General features: G+C 35.4%; 1 protein-coding gene across 1 annotated transcript in view; it reads right to left on the bottom strand.

Annotated features, from left to right (window-relative positions):
• Positions 1–21,484, bottom strand: part of CPNE8 (copine 8) — a 204,262-nt gene that overhangs the window by 102,033 nt on the left and 80,745 nt on the right. Inside the window, exon 7 of the mRNA XM_004441153.3 lies at positions 2,744–2,807. Within this exon, the coding sequence (XP_004441210.1) occupies positions 2,744–2,807 (64 nt within the window). The remainder of the gene's footprint in view (positions 1–2,743; positions 2,808–21,484) is intronic.

Below are 21,484 nucleotides of genomic sequence, written 5' to 3'. Positions count from 1 at the left end.
CTTACGGTCAAGTTAATAACTAACGATGTGTTTCTTGTTTTCTGTTTTTTTTTGTGAGGAGATCAGTCCTGTGCTAACATCTGCCAATCCTCCTCTTTTTGCTGAGGAAGACTGGCCCTGGGCTAACATCCGTGCCCATCCTCCTCCCCTTTACATGGGACGCTGTCACAGCATGGCTTGACAAGCGGTGCGTCGGTGCGTGCCCAGGATCCGAACTGGTGAACCCCAGGCCGCCGCAGCGGAGTGGGCGCACTTAACCGCTTGCACCACCAGGCTGGCCCCAGCAATGTGTTTTAAAGGAAAAAAAATGTCAGTTTGTATGATTTCGAATGTGAAATAAAATTATTTCATTCAAAATTCCAAATGACAATGCCTGATATTTTTAAAGTACCCTAAAATGTACATTTAAAAGCCATTGTCTCTTTAACTATGAACATTGCTTTGAATATACTCGTTTCTTCTACTATACTAGCATAGAAATATTATTTCAAGGTTTATATGTCTTAATGATGCTAATTATCAGTAAGGCTGTAGCTAAGAATCAGAAGATAGGACACATAAGTGAAGCTACATCAAGATTCTAAGCAATATTTAAAACAGATTTATAATTTCTAAGTATGAGAAATATGTTTACTTATTAAAAGATAATTCCAGATGTTCTGAAAGTTTTAGTAGTAGAAAGAGTAAAAATGCCTCTAGATCACTATTTAATGCATTCCACTTCATTTGTATGGAAGCTTTGGAAGAATTTCCCCTTTCTTGGAAGCAAAACAATAGAATTGAAAGCAGAAGATATTTGAGATTCAGCCTGGCCATAATCTATGCCCTTGGTTTCTTGGTTCTATTTTGAAATAAAACTAATAATGTGTTCATTGGCATATTTAAACAAAATCATATTAATGTCAAGATTTTGACAAAGTAGCATAAAGAACATGTATCTTTTTGACCTTGAACTTCTTTTTCTCTCTCCTCCCTCAGTATACAAAACACATATTATCATAGACATATACAAATTCAGAAACAAGAAGTATAAAAGATGATTAGATGAAATAATTAAAAGAAATCATTGTGCCATTTTAACTAAAAAACAGGATGGTAAGTAATATTTCTGCAATTAAATAATTTCACTACTTTTTGTAAGGCATTTTTATTTATTTATTTATTTATTTTATTTATTTATTTTGTGGGGAAGATCGGCCCTGAGCTAACATCTGCCAATCCTCCTCTTTTTGCTGAGGAAGACTGGCCCTGGGCTAACATCCGTGCCCATCTTCCCCCACTTTATATGGGACGCCGCCACAGCAAGGCTTGACAAGCGGTGCGTCAGTGCGTGCCTCGGATCTGAACCCACAAACCCCGGGCCAACGCAGCCGAGCGCGCGCACTTAACCACTTGTGCCACCGGGCCGGCCCCTGTAAGGCATTTTTAGTATACATAAAATGCTTTCGTATATATTATATTTTCAGATTTAACATTATTGTAGTCCATTATCAGAGCTGGGAGAATATTTTAAAATAATCTAGTGACTGGTTCACATATTTGGCTTTTTGCTTCCCCTGAAAATACAGAAAGTAAAACAGAGCAGTTCAGAAACACATTATGTATATAAAGCCATAGTGATTATCCAATATCAAAGTATTAAGTTTTTGGTTTGCTTTGGAAGTTTCTGTTCCTAAAATCATGAAGCAAAAATTGAAAATAAAGAGCCCTAGAGATACAATCTAGGGCAAACAATTTTCCCCCACAAATAACAATTCCTAGGGATCTGCTGGGCCACATTAAATAGACAATATTGACTTCGGATTCAGCGAGCCGAATTACCTCCAGTGTGGAGTGTCATAGGTATCACCTCATTTCTTGATGATAGTGAAATCACTGAATGTGAGTGAATGGCTATATCAGCAAATCACAACTAAAAATAGCAGTTTTCTAAAAATATCAATGATGCACTCTATGTCGTCATACTCCTAGCTGGAGCAGTAGCTGGTCCTTTCTTCAAATGTGAGCTTCCCAAGCTAATAAAAGATAGGACCCTATATAAACTCTGAATTAATTTAATTAGAAATATGGAAAAACAAGTCTGTTATGCAAAAGGGCTAAAGTCAAGTGAGTAGAAATATTCCTTCAGAATCACACATAAATCTTCAAAATTTCTGCAAGAACTGAAGTGACTGGTACAATTGACAATTCCTTGTATTAATGCCCCCAAAAGGATATTGACATTAGGTTTTATTTTAATAATTTCTATTCTTTAAAAAGACTGTTATGATAACTGATTATCCTTTTTGGACTATAGCATGTAGTCTCTCTGGATAAGGTACTAAGCATCTAAAATGATATTTTATGGATTATAGAATTATATAACACAAAATTTTAATTAATTTTTGCTAAAATTACTCAAGAATTAGCCATTTAAGTATAGTTTCAGAAATGTCATTTCAAAAAAGTTTTGGAGGGGCCAGCCCGGCGGCACAGTGGTTAAGTTCGCCTGTTCCATTTTGACGGCCCAGGGTTCACGGGTTCAGATCCTGGGCGTGGACCTACACACCGCTCATTATGCCATGCTGGGCAGCATCCCACATACAAGGAGAATTGGCATGGATGTTAGCTCAGGGCCAGTCTTCCTCAAGCCAAAAGAGATGCAACAGATGTTAGCTTGGTGTGAATCTTCCTCACCAAAAAAAAATAAAAATAAAAAATAAGTGTTGGAAATACTTTTTAAACCAAAGAAATATTTACTTACTCTGCAACAGTTTAATTCCTCTGCTGTAAGTATGATTGTACCACATTTCTTCCCTGGAATTCCTCTAAAACAACAAAAAATATATTTATATACATTAATATTTTATATTAACATTATATAATATAAACTAATATTATATATTTTATTTTTATGCAACCAAATAAAGAGCATACACTTACAGGCAGGCTCTTTCCTAACAAAATATATTCCCAGTTTCAACCTTGAGATAATCCTATAGATCCACATTTCTTGATGAAGCTAAACTTTGATCACTTTCAACACGTCAATCCTCTGCCTAAGTCTTCAGTAATGTCATATTGTCTATCACACATAATACAATATAATAATCTAAAACATAATAAAACTTTCTCCCATGGTTTCTAAGATTTCTATTATGTGATTAAAACCTATTCCTGATTTGAGTTTCAATATTTCTTGCTCCTTTCATCAACATGATTCATTATTTGTGCTTATTTCTTCTTTGTGCCCATTCCCACGCCCTGACATACCATAGCATGTTAACTGTTCCCTATTCTGCCTCAAACTTTCCATATCCCCAGATGAAGTTCTATTTGTTCCAAGAAACCTTACCCCAGTCAACCTCACACAAAGCTGGGTCTTCTTTGCATTCCTACTACACTTAAAGTCAGTACCACAGGTTTAAGCTTTTAATTATTCCTACATTGTTACAATCACATATTTTTACCCTTCCTTTTCTCAAGTTGATTATAAGCTCTACAAGAGCAAAATTCATGACATAAACCCCTTGTAAACCAACAGAACTAAATATCTATACATAGGTTATCAATATATAAGGAAAATACGTAGTACATAAGTAAAATTAAGCAAAGTAAAACTCGCACTCAATTTTCTTTCTACATGTCTCTGGTATATTGATGCTCATATAGCTTCTAGCTGACATCAAAAGCGAAGTCCACTAGGAAAATGCAAGGTGTGTGCCTGGGTTCCCTGCTTTACATGAGGCACTACAGAGACAAGTCCATGAGAATCCTCCAAAGAGTAAACCTAATGCCCTAAAGGTATACTTCATGCTTCTTTTGTCCTATCACAAACCACAATTCAGACTCTTCTGTTTGGCCTGGGAGCTACAGGTTGTGGAATTAGAGCCCAACAAGTGTTTTTGTCCTCAAGAATATAATTCATCCCTGACAATCTATGCCACCATGTATGCAACAAATACATAACCCCTTGTTCTCCATGTATAAACAGATTGGAGTCTTAGTATCTTGACTGGGAACAAAGTAAAAGAATGGAAGCTTAAATATTCTGAGTTGTGAGTATATGAATATATGAATGTACTCACACTAAAACTGCTCTATCCTCTCTTTCTTCCTATTCTAAACTTTCTTTTGGAGACCACCACTCGGTCTTGAGCTAAAAATGCCCTCTCACAGCTTGTGCAGGAAACTGCCTATCACAAAATCTTGTTTCCTCTATCTCTTTACTCCCCATTAGTGTAATTGTACATGTCAGGATCTTCAATTTTCTCCAGGTCTTAATGACTAAGAGATCAATTAATTTGTCCTTGCATGTTTTTTCTTAGAATATTACTACATCATTTTTAGCATCCATACAACATCTTAATCCATTGGTTTTTCTAATCCAGCTGTACCTTTCTTTCTTCTTTCTATTTGTGAACCACAAGATTTATATTTTTAGCGTTATGTCAAACTAAATACTCTGAATGAACATCTACCAGAAAATACTTTAAAATGCTGAATAAAATTTGCAAAAAAGTCTTTATAAAAGCTCTAACATTCTGGCAAGAAAGTAAGGACCAATCAGAAGCTGAAGATGGAATGCCAGCTCAGAAAGAACATTAGAAGCTGAAAGACAACTGAAAAAGAATCTTCAACGGTTTTAAAGAAAATAACCGTCACCCTAGGAATGTATACTGTGTATATTTCCTTTAAGAACAAGCATGAACAATAGATATTTCCAAACAAATAAAAACTGAGTGAATTTATGTCCAAGCACCCTTGCTTCAGAAATTTCTAAAGGATGGACTTCAAATTGAAACAGAGTGATCATGGATGGAAAGTCTACGATGAAAGAAAAAACAATAAAAGAATGGGCAAATAAAAAATATGGGCAAATCTTAATAAATATTGACTATAAATCAATAATAGTAAGGTTAAAAAATAAATAGCAAATACAAATGCTAATGATAGCATTAATCAGGAGGGTGAGAATTTAAGTTCAAGTCTTCTGATGTTCTTTAATTGTTCAGGAAAAAATAAAAGATGTTTTAAATTTAATAGAATTTGAGAAATGAAGTAAATGTGTTTAAAAACTTCTAGGAAACTACAATTTTTTAAGGACTTTATAATCTAAAGGTTAGTAAAGGAAAATTGTGGGATAGTGCTTTAAAAATACAACCAATTCAAAAGAAACTCCAGAAAAAAAGGGCAGAGCAGATAAGAAGCACTAATTAGGTGACAGAAATAAATCCAAAGGAATAGCTACTAAGGTACACATTGATAAACTAAATGCTCCAGATTAAAAACAAAGGTTGTCATTCTATATAAAAAAATAAAATTCATCCATAAGTTATTAATAATAGACATCAAAATTTAAGGATTTAGAAAATTCACAAGAAAAGAAGGGAAAGATATACTAAGGGGAAAAAAACTAACCCTAAGGAAAACCGGTGTACCTACATTAATAGCAAACACATAGATTTTAAATTTAAAAAGACTGCTAGAAATAGTTACTGAGTAATGACAAAAGATTTAATTAATTAGGATGATATAATAATCTCAATATTGTATGCATCTAACATTATAGCTCCAAAATATATAAAGCAAGAATTGACTGTACTACAAAAGGATAAATATACCATTATGTTGAGCAATTTTAACCCGGCAAACCTTTGGCCAGTAATCAAGGCTAACATTGCCAGTGATAAGTCATGTTGATATCACGTACCCCTAATATAATGTAATAAGAATGGCACTTCACCTTTGTGGCCTTCCCCTCCAAATCCATAACTCCAATGACTTCTAACCACGAGAAAAACGAGACAATCCCAACTGAGGAACATTCTAGAAAATATCTGACTAGCACTCCTCAAAACTGTCAAGATCATCCAAAACATAGAAAGACTATGAAATTGTCACAGAACAGATGATACTAGGAGACAGGATGACTAAATGCAATGTGATATCCTGAACTGAATTCTGAAACAGAAAAAAGACATTAGTGGAAAAACAAGGGAAATTCAAATGAAGTCTGGAGTTCAGTTAATTGTAATGTATCACTGTTGGTTTCCGAGTTGTGACAAACGCACCATGGTAATGTAAGATGTTAATGTTAGGGGAAACTGGGTGAGAGATATACAAAAACTCCCTGTACTATCTTTGCTACTTTTCCGTAAATCTAAAGCTATTCTAAAATAAAAAGTTTATTAAAAGCAATGCAAGGCAAGAAAAGACAAAGACAAGCTGAGGAAATATTCCAGGTTAAAAGAGACTAAAATCAGGACTTGATGATATAGGTATGATTCAATGTATGATTCTTGATTAAATTTTAGACTGAGGAAAATGGCTATAAAGGACATTATTGGGATAATTCTTGCAATTTGAATATGGAGTGTGGATTAGATGACATCATTGTATTGTTATGAAGTTTCCTGATTTTAATCATCATATTGTGGTTATGTAAGAGAACATCCTTATTAAGAAACAGACACTCAAGTATTTAGAGTCTCCAACTTTCTCTCAGGTGGCTCAAAAAAAAGAACTAGAATATGAGAGGGGAGATGAGAGGAAGGGAAGTGGGGGAGAAAATGATAAAGCACATAGGACAAAGTTAACATTTGTTGAAGGTACACATTATGGGTAAAGTGCATACAGGAGTCTCTTTACCAGAGTCTTACCCTAGCAAATTTTCTGTACAATTGAAATGATATCAAAATAGAAAGTTACTCAAAAAAAATCCATTTTGAAAATAGTTTCCCGTACTTGTATTCTCCCATTATATTTTGTAACACATAGAAAGAATAATAGAACTCATCCCCAAAACAGCTGAAGATACATCTCAAGAGAATTATTAGAGATGAGTAATCCTTTCCAAAATTGAGCACATGAAGAATAAATGGCCTTTTGAGAGACTGGGTGGTTTGTTTTTGTTTGATTTGATTTGTTTTGCTTTTTGCTGATTGCTGCAGTTGGGTTTTTTCCTAACTTCAACATGTTTCCATATGTCTTACTACTTCTTCATTACCTCTACCACTGCCTTAGTTCATACCTTTACACTTTCACTTGGGTTACTGCAGTTTTCTTGTTCCTAACTGGTCTCAGGCTGCTACTCCTTTAATTTATCCTCTCCATTGATGCCAGATTGATCTGATCATGAATTCTAATCATGAAGCCTTCCATCTTCCAGTGGCTCTATATAGATCCTACAATAATTTCAAATTTATTAATTAGGACATAATATCCTTCATAAAATGCAGTCACTGTTAAGTCTCTAATTTCATCTTTCCTGCCACTTTTCAATAGAGCCACACTTTTAGTTCCCTGAATCCATAACAGATGTTTCATTTCTCCCTGACTTCGCCTGGAATACTCACCCTACCAACCACTCAAGGACCCTTTTTCATCTCGGTGATTTCTACTCATTGTTCAAAATTTGCTTTAACTATGGAACATTTATTAAAATTGACCACATATTATGTCATAGAATATTTACTAAAATATCTGAAACTTATTGGTCAAAAAAAATTGTTAGCAATTAATGACAAAAAGCAATTTTTAAAACAGTTCTGAAAATCATTATTAAAAGAAAGAATAATGGAAAAGAGAGAATACTTAAAATTGTACAATAATAAAAATAACACCTGTGGGATTCTACTAGTTTAGTATTTCTTACCCAAAAAATATAAACAGAATGGTATTAAACAAAAATCCAGCAGTGTGTTAACAAAAGATAATGTAATAGCAATACAATAATAGTAAGAAATATCAATATGCCACTTTCAATAATGGATAAAACAACTGTATAGAAGATCAATAAGGAAACAGAGGACTTGAACAACACTACACACCAATTGGACCTAACAAACATATACAGCACACTCTATCCAATAACAGCAGAATATCCTTTCTTCTCAAGTGCACATGGAACATTCTCTAGGAGAGATCACGTTAGGCCATGAAACAAATCTTAACAAATTTAAGAAGCTTTAAATTATAAAAAATATATTTTCCAATCACAATGGAATGAAATTAGAAATCAATAATGGAAGGAAAATTGGAAAAAATACACAAATATGCAGAAATTAACACACACTTAAACAACCAAAGGGTTAAAGAAAAAGTCACAAGGAAAATTAGAAAATACTCTGAAACAAATGAAAATAAAACACAACACACTAAAACATATGGGATGCAGTGGAAGCAGTGCCAACAAGAAAGTTTATAGATTAGACCAGAGATAAATGAGAGAATAGAAAAACAATACAAAAAAAATCAATGAAACTAAGCATCAGTTTTTTGAAAAGATAAAAAAAATTGATCTAAACTCAACCAAGAAAAAAAAAAAAGCACTCAAACAAATAAAACCAGAAACGAAAGAGGGGACATTACACCCAATGTCACAGACATAAAAAAATTATAAGAGAATACTATGAACAATTGTAGGCCAACAAATTGGATAACCTAGAAGAAATAGATAAATTCTTAGAAAAACACAATCTACCAAGACTCAATCATGAAGAAATAGAACATCTAAACAGACCAATAACTAGTAAAGAGATTGAATCAGTAATCAAACATCTCCCAAGAAAGAAAAGCCTAGGATCATATAGTTTCATTGGAGAATTCTCTCAAACATTTAAAGAATTAACATCAATTTTCCTAAAATTCTTTTAATAAATTGAAGAGGAGAGAACACTTCCAAGTTCATTCTATGAGGCCAGCATTACCCTGATACCGAGCCAGACAAAGACACTACAAGTAAACTACAGACCAACATCCATGATGAATATTAATGCAAAGATCCTAAATAAAATACTAGCAAACTGAATTCAACAGCACGTTAAAAAGATTATACACCATGACCAAGTGGGATTTATTCCTGGAATGCAAGGATGGCTCAACATATTAAAATCAATCAACTTAATACACTTCATTAACAGGATGAAGGGCAAAAATGTGATCATCTCAATGCAGCAAAAGAATTTGACAAGATTCAATACTCTTTCATGATTAAAAAACACTCGGCAAACTAGGAATAGAAGGAAACTAACTTAATATAATAATAGCCATATGTGAAAAGCCCACAGATAATCTCATACTCAATGGTAAAAGACTGAAAGCTTTTCCTCTTAGATCATGAACTCTAAGATGCCTACCCTCACTGCTGCTATTCAACACCATTCTGAAAGTTCTAGCCAGGGGAATAAGGTAAGAAAAGATATAAAATGCATCTAAATTGGAAAGGAAGAAGTAAAATTATTTCTGTTTGCAGATGATATAATCTCATATGTAAGATTACATCTAAGCCCTAAAGATTCCACATTAAAAGAAACTGTTGGGGAGGCCCAGTGGCGTTGTGGTTGGGTTCATGTGCTCTGCTTTGGTGGCCCAGGCTTCGCGGGTTCAGATCCTGGGCACAGGCCTACATACCGCTCATCAAGCCATGCTGTGGCGGCGTCCCATGCACAAAATAGAAGAAGATTGGCACAGATGTTAGCTCAGGGACAATCTTCCTCAAGAAAAAGAGGAAGATTGGCAACAGATGTTAGCTCAGGGACAATCTTCTTCACCAAAAAAAAAAAAAAAAAAAAAAAAACTGTTAAAACTAATAAATAAATTCAGCAAAGTTGCAGGATACAAAATCAACATAAAAAAAATCAGTTGTATTTCTATATACTAACAATGAGCAACCCAAAAAAGAAATTAAGAAAACACTTCCGGTTACAATAGCATCAAACATAGTAAAATACTTAGGAATAAACCTATCCAAGCAGGTGAAAAACTTTTACACTGAAATGTATAAAACATTGCTGAAAAAAATTAAAGAAGACACAAAGAAATGGAAAGACATCCTGTGTTCATGGATTGCAAGACTTAATATTATTAAGATGTCTGTACTATCCAAAGCAATTTACAGATTCAACACAATCCCCATCAAAATCCTAGCAGCAATTTTTTCAGAAATAAATAGAAAAATTCATCCTAAAATTCATATGAAATCTCAAAGGACCCCAAATAGCCAAAGCAATTTTGAAAAATCAGAACAAAGTTGGAGAACTCACACTTCCTGATTTTAAAACATATTACAAAGCTACAGTAATCAAAACAGTGTGGTACTGGCATAAAGACAGACAAATAGACCTATGAAATACAACAGATAGCCCAGAAATAAGCCTTCATACATATGGCCATATGATCTTCAACAAGGATGCCAAGACCACTCAATGAGGAAAGGACAGTCTCTTCAACAAATGGTGTGGGGAAAACTGTATATCCAAATGAAAAAGAATGAAGTTGGATCCTTATCTTACACCATACATAAAAAAATCAACTCAAAATGGATTACAGACTTAACCATAAGACCTGAAACTATAAAACTTCCAGAAGAAAACATAGGGGGAAACCTTCATGACATGGACCTTGACAATGATTTCTTGAATATGACCCCAAAAGCAAAGCAAAAAATAGACAAATGGAACTTAAAATGCACCACTTAAAAACTTGTGTGCATCACAGAACACAATCAACAGGATGAAAAGGCAATCTATGGAATGGGAGGATATGTTTGATGTTAATATGTCCCATGATTCATGGCCCTCGCATATGAAAACACATTCACCTGCTCCACAGGTCCCTGAAGGTTTCATCCCATTACAATATCAACTCAGTTCAAAATCTCATCTAAATTTTATCAGCTCAAAAGTCCCAAATCTCATCATCTAAATCAAGTGTGGTTAAGTCTCTAGGTATACTCTATCATGGAGCACAATTCCTCCCATCAGGGCACCTGTGTTTCTAAAGAAACAAATCATCTGCCCCAACATACAATCCTCGGTCAGGCATAGGATAACAGTTATAAGCATTCCAGTTCCAATAGGGGAAAAATATAAGGTAAAATGAATGATCAGTCCAAAGCAATTTTGAAATCCAGCTGAGCAAACTCTATTAGTTTTCTGTGGTTTGTAGCTCCAAACTCTGGGTTATTCTTCCTTTTTTATGAAAGGTAACAAGAGACTGCAGCTGAGTAGTTTTACCAGCCTATTTCCTGCCAGTAGAATTTGGGGGTTCCAACACCCTTCTTTCATTTGTAGTCTCTCTCTTTCCGTCCAAGCTCTCGGTGTTTCTGCTGGCATAAAGTTCTCCTAGAGTTTTGTGGGTCTCTTGTGTATGTCATAGGGACTCACTCCATCTGACAAAAATCTCCTCCACAGATCATTCTTCTATCTATCTTCTACACTTGAAGGTATTTATTATAGCAGCACCCCACTTTTAGCTACCAAAATATGCATTAGTCTCCTATTGCTGCCATAACAAATTACCATAAACTCAGTGGCTTAAAACAACACACTCATTCATTATCAGACAGCTCTGGAGGTCAAAATTTCAGCCAAGTGCTCTGCTTAGGGTTGCACAAGGCTGACATCAAAGTGTCAGCCGGCCTGGGTTCTTATCTAGAGGATCTGGGAGAGAATTAACTTCCAAGCTCAATGAGTTTGTTGGCAGAATTCATTTCCTTCTCATGATTTCCATGTGGTCTCCCACATCTTCAAGCCAGCAAATGCAGGTAAGACACTTCTCATGCTTTGAATCTCTGACTTCCCCATCTGCTGCATCTCTCTGACTTCCTGTTCTGTCTTTCTCTTCCGTTTTGAAGGGCTCATGTGATTACATTGAGCCTATCTAGATAATTCATGACAATCTACTTATCTTAAGGTCAGCTGATTAGTCATTTTAAATATATCTGCAAAGTTCCTCTTGCCATGTACAGTAACATGACCATGGGGTGTGACACCACACACCAAAGGTCATGGGGACCAAAATTTTCCCTTCTTTACCGCACATATTCTGTGACCCCAGAATTTCATTTCTAAGCATATAATAAAAAAACATATAATGATTTTTATTGCAGCACTGCCTATAGAGAAAAAAAACAAGAAACTACAAAAAAGTCCATCAACTTAATATTAGGTAAATCTGTAATTCATAAAATGAATAACTACACAGCAATGAAAAAATGAATAAACTACAGCTAAACTACAAAAAAGTCCATTGACTTGATATGAGGAAAATCTAGTCATAATTTATAAAATGGATAAAGCAATGAAATAAATGAATAAACTACAGCTTCACACATTCACATATCACCCATTACATGGATGGTTCTCATAAACAATTTTGAGCAAAAAAAAAAAAAATCAAATCACAGAAAAATATATAGTATAATTTCAGTTATATAAGTTGAAAAACATGAAAAATGAAACATCACATTTAATAATATTATGAAGGAGATGCTATCAGGTTTAACATTTTTCAGAAAATTAATCAGTTTATGCTGAGCTGAAAGCAATAAGTCATATCACTAAAGCGGTATGTCTTTGGTAACATAAAATGTTTCCTGCCTTAAAATATCTCCTTCATCAGCCTTTCTTAAGGTTTAAAACTTTCAGGGTGTCAGATTCATCTTTAGACTGTTTACTTGGTAAACTCTTTTTCATTTTTCAAAGCCCAATTCAAACGCTGCTTCTCTGACTCCCATAACTAGAGTTAATTAATCCTCTCCTTCTCCACCTTGTAGATACTCCTACTGTGCTACAATGAGACCTAGTACATAGAGACTGTATTTAGGAGGTTAAATCCCAAGTTACATCAGTTAATGACTACGACCTTGTATGAGTTGTTTAACTTTCTTGAAACTCAGTTTCTTCATCTGAGAAATCAAGATAATAATGCAGTTTTAAATATCAAATGTGTATAAACACAGCACAGAACAAGTATTCAATAAATTATAGTTGTTATTATGTGTTGACACGCATCATTCACAAGAGCAGTGAGTTCCAGTAGGGGAGGAATTATGCATTGCCATCTCTGCACGACTACACCTAAAGACTTCTGGCACTTATTAGATGTTCTCGAAGCATTTGTTGAATTGAATTGCATTTGATTTAAGAGAGTGATTTCAGAAGCCCGCAAGTAAACAATATAACTCAATATGGATAGGCGAGAAGAGTAACAAACCAGTAGCACACTTTCAATACAACCTTAGTACTGATTTGTTTATTATAGTACTAGCTCTCTGACGAATGGGCCAAAGATAATAGGATGCAGTGCATTCATTGATTGAGGGCAGGGAGAGAGAGGTGATAAAAAAATGAAGGGATAGTCCATGATACAAAATGTTAGGCAGCTAAAGGGGCAGAATGAGAATTCTAAGTGTTTTACCTGTAAAGGTAATAGAATTAAGGGATAATCTTCAACACAAAATTTACTAATGACATATGGTTTGGACTAGTCTTGACTGCTATTTGGGTAACAAATACCCAAATTGGAAGGGGGAACGGAGGGGACAAAGGCTCTAGTACGGGGTAGTTCCTAAGTGGGTAAAAGATAAATCAAGACCTTTTCCATGTTAAACCACTCTATTTCAATCGGGGCGAGAAGAACTCAAACTGTCTGGATTAACTCTTTTTAAAAAATTAAATTTAAAAAAAGTTAATGTAACTCTCAAAGTTATCTGGTGGCACAATAAAGTTATCCAGTGGCACAATGAAGCATTTATGTAATACTGCACTAAAATTTGGTAACACCTAAATAATTAATAGATGAGAGTTCTGTTTATACTTGAATTGTGAGAGGAAAAGACTTAGATCTTAGCGGGGAAACAAATTATACAAATAATTGACTGAAACTTGCCCAGTAGTGATGTAAGCTATGTGATAAGTAAAAATTAATTTGTTATTCATCAACATTAATGATTTTAATCTAAGAAGTAAACTTAACATGAAACTATGATTTTTCTGTTAGTGTATGAACACTTCTTTAATCCCCAAATGAATTATTCATATGATCTTATTTCACCATCTTATGATACTAATATATGAAAATGATAGTCAAATTGGCTTTCTGACTGTGAAATACTAATGAAAAGAGAACTTTGTATTTCATATTATTTATAGGTCCAAATAGCAAAACGAATATAGATAGATCACTTAGATTTACAGAATTACAATACAAACAGAATAAAATTCATTTACTTATTTATGCAACAAATATTTGTTATCAACTTATATGCAAGGCATGGCAACTAGTACTCTCTAGGGTTCAGTAATATAATCATTTAAAAAAGATGTATTGAGTGCTTACTCTTTTATAGGCATTGTGCTAGATAGTAGAGAAACAGATAAAGTGAAGAAGATTTAGTCCCTAGCCTAAAGGAGCTCAGTGGGAAGAAAAACAAACACACAGTAAAGACGCTGTAACTGATGCAGTAACAATAAAGGATGATGAATATTATAACTGAAATAAGACGCATGTGCTAGAACACCAAAAATGGGGCATTAACCCTCGTCTGGCAGAAATAAGGGAGATTTTGCATAGATGACAGGAACTGAGTCTAACAAGGTGAGTACATACTGGCAAGCGGGAAAAAGTGCAGAAACACCTTCCACACACGGGGATCAGACATAGCAATGTGAGAATATGATCCACTGAAGGAAATGCAAGTTGTTCAGAGAATAATATGTGTTTGGGAATATTAGAGTACACACCTGAGTCTCAAGCGTTATTGCAAAGAGTTGAGTTTTCTCCCCTAAAGCTTATGGGAAAGAATTGGAGGATTTCAAACAAGGAAAGGGACTGAATTTTAGATCTGACTCCAGAACTGGTGCATGCAGATGGGACTAATGCAGACTGCAACTACAGACATCAAGGCCGGTTGGGAGAGTTGCATAATTATCCAAGTAAGAAAGGTTGCTGCACAAGGGTAGTGGAGGTGGAGATGGACGAGGGATTCTGGAAAACTTGGTCACTTATTGGGAAAGGAAGGAGAAATGGAGAAAGAGCATAGTATGACTCCCAGCTATCTTGCTTAGAAAACTGTCTAGTGATGCTGTTACAGAGAAAGGACAGAGCAGGAGGAGTTTTGGTGATATAAATGGCAAATTCACTTTCGGGGTATATTCAGTTTGAGATTTCTTTGAGACATCTATGTTCAGTGGGCAGTTGCACATATGCATCTAGAACCAAGGAGAGAAATATGATTGATAGAAGATGTGAGCATCAACAGCATATAGCTGACAGTTGAAATCAGGGCCATATCAGAGATCATCCAGAGTAACATACCCTGTAGGCTGTAAGTCTTAACCTTTGTTGAGTCACAGACACATCTGAGACTCAATAAAAGCTACGAGAAAAATGTCACCCAGCATTTTGCACACAATTTCAGGTCATTCTTGGGCCAGTGAAGGAGGGTAAGAGGACTTCCAGGAAGCCAGGAGGAAAACTAGGAGAGATGGTGTCATGAAAGCAATGGGAGAGGAGCTTCAAGGAAGAGGTGGTCAATAGCACCAAAAGCCACAGAGAGGCTAAATCAGTTGAGAATTGAAAGCACCTGATGGATATGGCACAGAGGTGGTGCCTAGTCCCAAGTAAGCCACTTGAGTGGAATCATGAAGAGTAGGTTGAAGAGGGAGTGGTAGCTGAGGAGCTGTACAAGAGTCTTTGAAGATTATTTGCCATGATGGGAAGAATGGAGAGAGAGCCAAAGAATAAGGTAGAAGCACAGCTGCGTGTCTGAGGGATGGCAGGGAGAAAGCTGAAGATATAGGCCAGGTCCCCAGGGATGTCCGTGTGGAGTGCGATCCAGGGCTCAGATGGAGGCGACTGTTTAGGTGAAGAAGAGAAATATGCTCAACTAAACCAGGAGAGAAAAAGGTAAAATAAATCTCACAGGCAGCGGACAAAAAACCGAAGAAAGATTAAGGGGCCAGACCTGAGTTTTAGAAAGCTATTCTGGGGATTTCTTCTCTTGATTTTGGTTAAGGTATTTAATTTCTCTAAGTCTCACTTTGCTCCTCTGCAAAATATAACTGATAATCTCTATTTCGCTAGGTTGAGGAATGATTAAATGCTATAATATATGTAAAGCTCTTGGTACAGTCTGATAGAGTGTTAAATAACAAATACAGCCCGAATCTAGCAACTAATATTATTTGGTATTATATTCTCTGAGAGTAAAAGGTAAAGTTGTAAAAGTGGAAGGCTAGGGGGTGAGGAGAGGAGATAGACTTTGAAGAAGGTTATTTGTAACTTTTTGTAAACGCTGCTGAGGAGACAGGGAAAATGTGCCCATGAGGGTCACAGAGCATTGAAGGCGGAGCTGAGCCTGGAGCCCAGGAGTCAGTGGTGTCACCAGACCATTTGCTTCTGTGCTAGGACCCTATAGTGCTCAGACCACCTGGGCGGGAATGCAGAGAAGGTAAATAGCTGGGGTTGATGGCATAAGATATCAAATGTTTCTTGTTAAAGAAAATCAAAGCCACATACATAGCCCAATAACTGAAAACTCTAACATTCAAGTGGAGAGAAACTTATTTTTAGTATGTTAGTTTTATTTTGAGATCTAATTACACGAGGAAATTATGTCATTTCCAAAGGCAAAGATAAAAGATCCATGCAAGTACAGTTTTTTCAAAACTAATGATTCATTTAAATCTGATGCATTTATCTTTCTATGCATTATGTTTTATCTCTAAAATATTAACAAAATGCCATTTCTAAGATTTTATTAAACCAGTTATCATAAAAGGAAATATACTATGCTCACTGTTAAAATAAGTCATATTTTAAATAAAGTATAACCTTTGCTTAAAATTTGAAACACTGTGCTCATCAAGCAATCCGTTACCCTGTAATTTTTAACATTACAATTAAATTAAATGTGATCTCGTTTTATAGTTAGAATGTAAATGTTGACGTTAAAAGGAAAACAAGATTGTTATTATCATGGTACAGAATCACTACGAGTACAATCAATGATTTGATACACAGTTTTTCAGTAACAGAAACCAAGTAAACTGCTTATAATCTCTGGAGATTGAGATTTTCTTTGGAAGTAATTATTGATAAGAATGGTGTGATCCTAGCTCTTAAATACCACATACGTCAAAAATTTTTAAGAAATTACTTTCTTTGCTTGTGATAAATTAGTTCTAGCCATCTATCTACAGAAATATTAGGTTGCTAATAACACTAAAAGTATACTTTGCATTTGTAGTGTAATAAAACGCATATGCAGCAATGATATTATAATCTAAGAATTCTGTTCCAAGTTCTGGGAAACTGAAGCACAAAGTTATAATGTGCAGGAGAGACACTTAGAGTACTTAACAAAAGGGGAGAAGCATAATAGTGTGACTATTATTCTGGAAAATTAAGTTCAATAAACATTTATTTAATTCTAACTACTTACAAGGCACAACAACAGGTCTCTACAATATAGAGGATATAATGGTTTCTTTTTAAGTCTTTTCACAATTGTTACATGAAGAAAGGGATGGGGGGTGGGGATGTATTCAGCCTCTTGATTGAATTTTAGAAGGCTGTTTAGGTGCTTTGCTCCAGCATGCTGTGGAACCCACATGTGTTCGCAGAAGAATTAATAAAAACAGAACAGGAGCATCTACTGTGTATTCCTTTGATTATTTTTTTTCAGTAGACCTGCTTAAGAAAGGACAATAGAGAATTTAAGACAAACAAAAATAATATGAAAGGAAGAAGGAAAGAACGCTCATAATGCTGGGAGAAGCTAACAATTCAGTTAGCTAGAAATAGTATTTATATTTAAAAAACTGAATACATTCATGCAAAAGACTAAAAATATATTGGAATATAGATATATTTGGAAATGTCAGTTTACTAAACTGCCCTCCATGTTTAGAGTCTTTCATCAGAGTTAACTCAAATTGAGAAAGAGTAATTCAATTGATCTATCTCTAAGATTACAGGGAGGGTCCAGTCAATATTGCTATCAAAGCAGACAGTTGAGTTGCAAAGATTATTGAGATTTTTCACTTACTAGAATTTATTCTCAGGACATCCTGTTGCACTGTGAGAATCTACCTATACCTAAAATGGCACCATACCCCAATCAAGGTTAATTATTCACAAAGGCTTTTTAAAAATAAATAAATAAATAAAAACACTAACAGTATGTTTAATCTCTATTCCTTCCGATCTTTGATAGGGAAGAAAGCAGCAGAAAGCTCAGAGTTTTTAGAAATGGAAGCAAGTCATCCTGCATTACCAAATGGAAGAAATGACCAAGAAGTATGAGAACATGGTTCAGTTTACTTGTCAATACACTGTGAATTCAAAATGATGATTTTTGAGAAGATAAGGAAAAAAAATCTGATATACTTATTTACTTCTTTCCAAAACTAGATATGGATTTATTTTTAAAATTTCGTCCAATAGTCTTTCTATTTAGATTATTTTGGCACTAAGAAAATTTAATGCCGCTCCTGCAGAAGAGTACTTTCATCTTAGTTGACCGCAGAAAGAGCGGCTGCAAGCCCCCTGGACATACCTGGCTGGCACTGGAAAGTCATATGTCACCTTACTTAGAGGGTATTGCTGTCTTCTCAGTAATCACAGGGAAGAGCAGAGTCTCAGTGCACATCCTACGGAAGCCTGGAGTAGCCCATAGAAGCTGAGTGTCCATGACCCAAGATGGATGCAAGAAGCGGAAATTTTGAAGAGATAAGCACTATTTACCTCAGGAAACAGTGGGACACTGGACTGTGCCTGAGGAGGAGTTGTATGGGGGAGAGGTAATTAGAAGGAATCTCATCCTTGAAATGACCTTAGTCAGAATGGATGTCCCTTGAAAGCTCTTCTCAACATCCAGAGGTGTTCTTGACTTTTAAGTAAATACTTTTGTATTACTAAAATGAAATATAATAAAAATTTAAATTTTCTTTCAAAGCTGTACATAAACATATTCATTTACTGAAGGCAATATGGTGCTGTCGTTAAGCAGCAGTTTGGCTCAGAAGCCAAACAACCCTATTTGAAGCTGGTTTCTCCTGAGTCCTTGTCTCGGTTTCTTCCACTGATGAATGGGGATAATAACAATACCTACCTACCTCATAATGGTGCTATGAGGGTTAAAGAAGTTACTATGTGTAAAGCAGGTAGAATAGCAACTAACACATTATGAGAACTCAATCAAGTTAGCTGCTGGTATTATTTTAAAAAATCATTCACCGCTCCCTTTCACTTGCTTAGAAGACAAAGAACCAGTTGAGTGTAAGTATAGGAGCAGAGACGATCCCCAAATGTTTGTTCCAAACATTCATCTCAACAGTGAGTAAGAGCTCAGACCAAGATGCTTATTCCAAGGTTGGCCCATAAAAGTCTTTTCTCACCTACTAGTTTGCTTAACTATAGAACTAATATTCCTAGCCTGCGTTTTGAATCTCAGAATCAGCAAATTATGCCATATACAGGAGGAGAGAAAGAAGAAAGGAGCAATGAATTTCACTGTAGAGAAAATTGCAGTTTCTCTGCAAGATTTTACCCCAACGTGATTTCTAAACATTGTCTATAAAAAAGGTTCTAACCCTTTAGAAACTCATCTGATATTTAAACTAAGTGAAACTAGGAATGTTTATTTAATAAAAGTAGGTACTATTTAATTTAGAACCCATCTTCCAAAACAACGCAGATCATGCCTTATTCATTTCTTTCTTTCAGTTAGGTTTTTCTACCAGTTTTCAACCCAACCAAGGAATTTAGGCAAATACAAACAAAAAAAATGTTGCAAAGGTTTATACTCCGGGTAAACACCAGCATCTGCAATACAAGGATAGAATGACTCATCTACTCCTAAAGCTTATGATCACTTGTGGCAAACTCAGAAATGGATGATCTTCACCTTAGAATACAGTACATCCATCCACCCAGTTACTTGTGTAAGAAATCTGAAGGTCATTCTTGAAATCTTCAACCAAGACTACCAGCCTACCACCAATCTTTGTGAAATAAACTTTCAAAACATATTTTGTGTGTGTGTGTGTGTGTGTGTGTGTGAGGAAGATCAGCCCTGAGCTAACATCCATGCCAATCCTCCTTTTTTTGCTGAAGAAGACTGGCCCTGGGCTAACATCCATGCCCATCCTCTTCCACTTTATGTGGGATGCCGCCACAGCATGGCCTGACAAGCGGTGCCTCGGTGTGCGCCCGGGATCCGAACCCAGGTCACCAGCAGCGGAGCACATGCACCTAACCGCTACGCCATGGGGCTGGCCCCTCAAAATATATTTTTAATCAGCCCAATTCTTCTCATCCTTTGAACAGGATTATTTCAACAGTAATTAACTTACTGATCTTTCTGTTGACTACCCACAACCATTCTCCATACAGAAGTGAATGAACCTCTTCGAACAAAAATCATGAATTTTCCCACTGCATTTAGGATAAAATTCAAATACTAAAAATGGCCTATATATTCCAGTCTAAGCCAGTCCTCTAATTTTCATAGGGTTTATATCAACATGTAATTATATTTAATTGTGTGATTATTCATTTAATGAATAGATGGTAAACTCAACGAAGACAGGAACGACTCTGTGTTTTCATAATTGTATACCCAGTGGCTAACAGTTTCTGGTCCATAATGTATTCTCAGTAAAGATTTGTTGAATTAAGTGAATTAAAAGAAATAGTAAAGAATCTCTAAGACCTCTACTACACTCAGCTTGTCTGACAGAAAAGTAAACAAATCTAGTCAGCAATATAGTCTATACTGTAAGCACTGACATAAAATGATTTTGCCTTTTGTTTTTCCTTCTTAAACTGGGGTTCTTATGGAGTTACTTGTACACAAGCCTCATAGAACAGGAAATCTAACACCCAAATCAGAACAACAGATCGACCATTCTAAGGCTTGTCTCTGATGATGACATTAAGGGCTATTTTGAGAAAAATTTATTTATCTTACCTATATCTCTCATGATTGGCCATATCCTTTACAAGCCTTTCTATCCAGAAGAGTTCTTCATCTATGGGCCTATAGCTATAACCACTGGAATTTCTGAGTAGAGCAGAAGTGTGGGAGCTTGCAGCTGTATACAGTCTGCTTATTTTGGTTAAAACAATTAAACCTCGCAAATCCTTCCAGAAAATGAGGTCAGATGCATGAATGAATGTAAGAAAGTGGTCCAGCATAACATTTATTAAATTTCCTTTATATGGAAGACTCATAACCTTGTGCAAGATACAGAAGGAAATGTACTGAAATTCCCTCTACTCTTGGCCTTTAGAGAATACACAATTTTTCATTTGGGGCTCTCCCAGAGGTAGATAAATGCTTTTCTCTAGGTCCATGAAGCATCTAACATCTCTCTAAGATGCAATCAGTGGCTCAATTTTTAACATGTGGGATCACAGGAAAATTACTAATATGTATTCACATCTATGTGATCTTTGCATATGAGAGAAAAATAATTTTTAAGTGATACTGAACGCTAGATTACATTTTGCAATTACATATGAACACAGGCCCAAAGCTTTAGAAATTCAGGACATTTCCAACAAAATAATAACACTATCTTACACAGGCATGCCTCAGAGATATTGTGATTTCAGTTCTGGACCACCACAATAAAGCAAGTATCACAATAAAGCAAGTCAAGTGAATTTTCTGGTTTCCCAGTGCATACAAAAGTAATGTTTACACTAAAGT

Source organism: Ceratotherium simum, chromosome 17 (genome assembly GCF_057802395.1).
Source record: "Ceratotherium simum simum isolate JZ-2026a chromosome 17, ASM5780239v1, whole genome shotgun sequence".
NCBI classification, from domain to species: domain Eukaryota; kingdom Metazoa; phylum Chordata; class Mammalia; order Perissodactyla; family Rhinocerotidae; genus Ceratotherium; species Ceratotherium simum.
Note: the sequence above shows the minus strand (reverse complement) of the source record. Positions and strands in the feature narration are given on the sequence as shown.